We start from the raw sequence: 4,363 nt of genomic DNA, 5'->3' as shown, positions 1-4,363 counted from the left end.
TGAATTTTTTAGTACTTTCATCCCAAATAATATATATAAAAATAATAAAAAAAAAATAACATCTAGCAAATTATATATAACTATAATCAACTAACATACAAATTTTAAAATATCTAAATTGAACATGGTTCTAAAAGACACACCATATCATGCACCAAGACATGTCATGGCGCGAGGCATGGTGTAAGCGTATAAAAAACATCCAAGACAGATTTGTTACTGGTAGCGTCCAAATAACAAGTCAAGGTGCGCCCTATCGCGTTATGACGCAATTTGTTTTCTTTCTTATTGGACATAGAACATTAAGATTTATAACTTTCATATTAAATGATATAACACTTATAAAAATTTGATATATTTGATATAATTCTATAATTATATCATTTATCCGTTTTAATTTCGGGGGTGGGCTATTTTTGACAACCCTAATACTAATTTAGTAATTTCCCTAGGACTTAACAGATTATGGTTAGTGGTATCAAGTTAAGAGACCAAAACCACAACCACACCTTGCCAGACACTTTTTTCACAAGTTGAAACTTTTTTGGACCTTAGCCAAAGAAAGTGCAAACCCCAAGAACCATTTTTGCAGTTTTCTCTAAATTCTAACTTGAAAGAAAATCAAAACAGATATTTATTTTACATATAAAATAGTACAATGTCTAAAATAAAATATGTCTTAAAGTACATTTTTATTACATGGATATATATATGATATAACCGATTTAGTCAGCATTCCAGCTCTGCTCAACAATCTCTCGCACTCTCCTGTTGTACTCGCGTTTATTTTCGCTGAATGCCCGCGCAGCTTCTGAATTCGCAGGAGAGTTTGGGTTTGGGTCGCAAAGCAACGACTGTCAAAAATAGCAATATACTTACATTTTCATATATATTTTTTATTATAGAATGTATTTTAACCCATCATTAATATAATGCATAAAAAAAATTCATAGAAAGTTATACCTGGATGGAAGTGAGAATAGCAGCAACATCATAGATAGGACTCCATTGATTTTGCAAGATGTCCAAACAAATACTTCCATCAGCATAAACTGTTTGTTGTACACAAATATGTATTATTAATAAATAATAACTGAAGCAAACTACATGAAAATAATAAATTGTTGCTTATAGAGTTATAGTTATACTTACTATTTGGGTGGAACATACGAGAAACAAATCTCACAGTTGGTGCCTTATTAGGATAATCCTCTGAATATTGTAGAGCCAATTTAAACGTACCTATTAGTTCAATGATGTTTTAATAATTTAGCATTACATGATAATGAATATATATATATATATATATATATATATATATATATATATATATATATATATATATATATATATATATATATATATATAAAGAGGAAAGAAAATGATGTTACCTCCATCCCATGGACTGTCATCCGGGCTGAAATAAAAAGACAATATGTATTACATAATATGTGATTGGAATATAAATGTGTATAAACATGGAAAACAAAAAAGAATCAATGGTGAGAATTATTATTTATTACCCAAATATTACAGCATTCCACAGCATTATATTATTGTCTTGGGGTGCTCCACTAATGCCTGCAGGAGGGTCTTGTTGTAACCTCTTGAAATCCCTCATAAGCCTCTTTCTAGCAGGAGTTGACATTGTACTCACCTAGTAAAGAAGAAGGGCAAAATAGGTAAAAAAGGATTAGTGTCCCAATACATTAAGCTGACTTTTTGGCTTGAACATGAAGTGCTTAACCCATTAAGTCAAAAGGGTTTTATGGGGTGTAATGAGTTCAAGATCTTCAAAACCCTTATCTTACAAGTTATGGAAAAACAATATGCAGTCATTTTCAGGTGATATAAGTTTCAAACAATCACAGATTCAATACAGTAATGGAATTGTGGACTTCATATAATCGATCTAAATCTTATTTGTGGAGAGTGGACTTTATATAATCGATGTATCAGTAGAAGAAAATGATTCGAGCTAGTAGATATGTGTACTCCAATTCCACAAGACCTAAGATATAAGATCGAAATCCTAGATCCATAATTAAGTTGCTCCAAAACCTAAGATTAGGGTTTCGTCAAAATCGCACAACGCGATACTTAAAGATACAAATTTTGGACAAACTTAACATAATGAAACCATAAGAAGAATCATAAAATTAAAGAATCAAAAGCACATCATCGTAAGAAATCCGACTTACCCTCGTAAGTAAACCCTGTGCTAAACCTTGTAAGTAATCACCCACACACAGCGTCAAGTGATGGAAGGTTAGGTGATTTATCGATTGAAAGAAGCCAAAGTAATATGAAATATCAGCGAGAGAGTTTCATGACAGGACGACCGGTGAACCACTGGAAAGAGGAGAATTGTTAGGCGATGTGTGTGTATGAAAGAGAGAGAAAGAGTACTTTTAATCTTATCGGTTGCTTTCTCGATTGCTTCCATGGACCTACAAAGGTGTATGGATTTGCTGTAAAACACTCAAACTAGAGTTTTTTATCCTTATATTTTACCTTTAAGAGAATCTTTGATTATTTTTTCTTAGGATAATCGATTAAACCGACTGGTGTTTACTATTAGTAAAAATCGATGTTTTAAAAACCGGTTTAAATCGGCCAGTCGAACAGGTTGGACCGAAAATTAGGAGAGAAAACGATTCAACTATCACAAGTTTTATATCGATTTCTGAACCGGATTGAACCGACCGGTTTTTATAAAAATCCAAACTGATAAAACTGAACAAAAACATATGAAAAAAAATCATTTACATAATAAATTTTATGAGATTTTTTTTTTCAAATCTATTTAGCTTTTTCTAAATAAAAACATATGATAAATGTTATAATTTTTTTTTGATGCGTTTAGTTTCGGTATTATACTTTATTTTCTTTTTGACATATATGGATTGATGTAAAACACTAAAACTTATGATTATGTGTTATTTTAATATATTTTGATTCATCTACAACTTATTTTTATGTGTATTTTTAATGTTTGAACTTGTAAACATCAAATTCATGATTTATATATGTATGTATATGTAGGAAAAAAACATGAAAAATATTGAAACCGGTTGGAATTGAAACCGGTTGACCCGGCGGTCCAACCGGTTAAACTGGTTGAACCGAAAACCGGTCACCATATCAGGTTTAACTAAAAAACCAGTTTTTAAAATATTGGTAAAAATAGTCTTTCATTTTGATGTGCATTTCTTAAAACTAACTATATATTTTTCAAGAATGTATCATTTTGTAAGGGTGAGCAACAACCGAACCGCAAACCGAAAAAACCGCATAAACTGAAACCAAAATGAAAACTGACGGTGCGATTTTTAGTTTTGCTAAAACTGAAAATGTTTGGTGCGGTGTGGTTTCTAGTCTTGCAAAAACAGCAAAAAACCAAACCGCACCGTATATAAAGTATTGTAATAAAGTATTCATTTCATAGGTGAGTTTGTTTAGGTTTCGCTTATTTAGACTAGGTTCGCAGTTCTGAACTATTGGCTTAGCTGTTCCTTTCCGACTTCCCTTTATGCCTATATAGAGGGATGTCTGTTAGAAGAGAGAGTAACGTTTTTGAGAGAATTGTTCCTATATATAGAGAACGGGATATAACTATAACCCCGAATACATCACTACTTAACCATTCATCCTCAGAACTCGTGACTTCCTTCATACGCGTACGGTTCATGTCCTTCCAGTAGTACATGTCCACACTACCTTCCACACCTACCCGTAAATGTCTCGAAGGATCGTCACAAACTGTAACACCCGTAGATCCGGGCTAGACAATTTAGAAGCAATAAGTGTCGAAAATGACTTTTCGGCAAAATATTATTTAGAATAAATAATATTAACCAAGTTTCAGAATATGTCTCAAGGTTTCCGTAGATATAAAGAACGCCGAAATCCGAGTTATAACGAAGAAGTTATGGCCCATCGAAGTTTCGCGGCAAAACCGGCACGGCACCGGTAAACGTAAAATAATGAATTTATGATAGAAGACTTTTTGGCCTTAGTAATATAAACCAAAGTTGTAGTATACGTTAAACCAAGAACATCCATAAAAAGAACGCCCAAATCTGACTTCGTATGAGGAAGTTATGATTTTTCTAAGACTCGGCTTAATAGTGCACGACCCGAAACTCGAATTTTAGTTCGAGCGGTTGTTGTGTGACATCCCCATTTTCACGGTCAGAAAAGACCGATTTTGTTTATGCTTTGTTTGAAAATCAGAGTAACATTTTAAATAAAAGTATTGCGGAATTTGTCCCAAAACAAAATATGATAAAGATTTATCAAAAGCATTTCCATAGAAATATATTTCATTAAAAGACTTGGGATGTCATGTTCGTACAGATCA

At 32.4% G+C, this 4,363-nt stretch overlaps 1 protein-coding gene across 1 annotated transcript; it reads right to left on the bottom strand.

Moving 5' to 3' along the window:
• Positions 1–610: 610 nt before the first annotated feature.
• Positions 611–2,389, bottom strand: LOC145068421 (ubiquitin-conjugating enzyme E2 2-like). The gene is made up of 6 exons (XM_079015382.1): positions 2,202–2,389; positions 1,524–1,657; positions 1,392–1,417; positions 1,153–1,242; positions 964–1,052; positions 611–854 (listed from the first exon to the last, which is right to left on the bottom strand). The coding sequence occupies exons 2-6, from the start codon at positions 1,646–1,648 to the stop codon at positions 726–728; spliced, it is 459 nt and encodes a 152-aa protein (XP_078871508.1). The 5' UTR covers positions 1,649–1,657; positions 2,202–2,389; the 3' UTR covers positions 611–725.
• Between the last annotated feature and the right edge of the window lie 1,974 nt (positions 2,390–4,363).

The sequence above is a fragment of the Lactuca serriola genome, chromosome 8 (assembly GCF_051521515.1).
Source record: "Lactuca serriola cultivar US96UC23 chromosome 8, Lser_US96UC23_V15, whole genome shotgun sequence".
NCBI classification, from domain to species: Eukaryota; Viridiplantae; Streptophyta; class Magnoliopsida; order Asterales; family Asteraceae; genus Lactuca; species Lactuca serriola.
The sequence above is the reverse complement of the archived record's forward strand: the minus strand, read 5'-3'. Positions and strand labels throughout refer to the sequence as shown.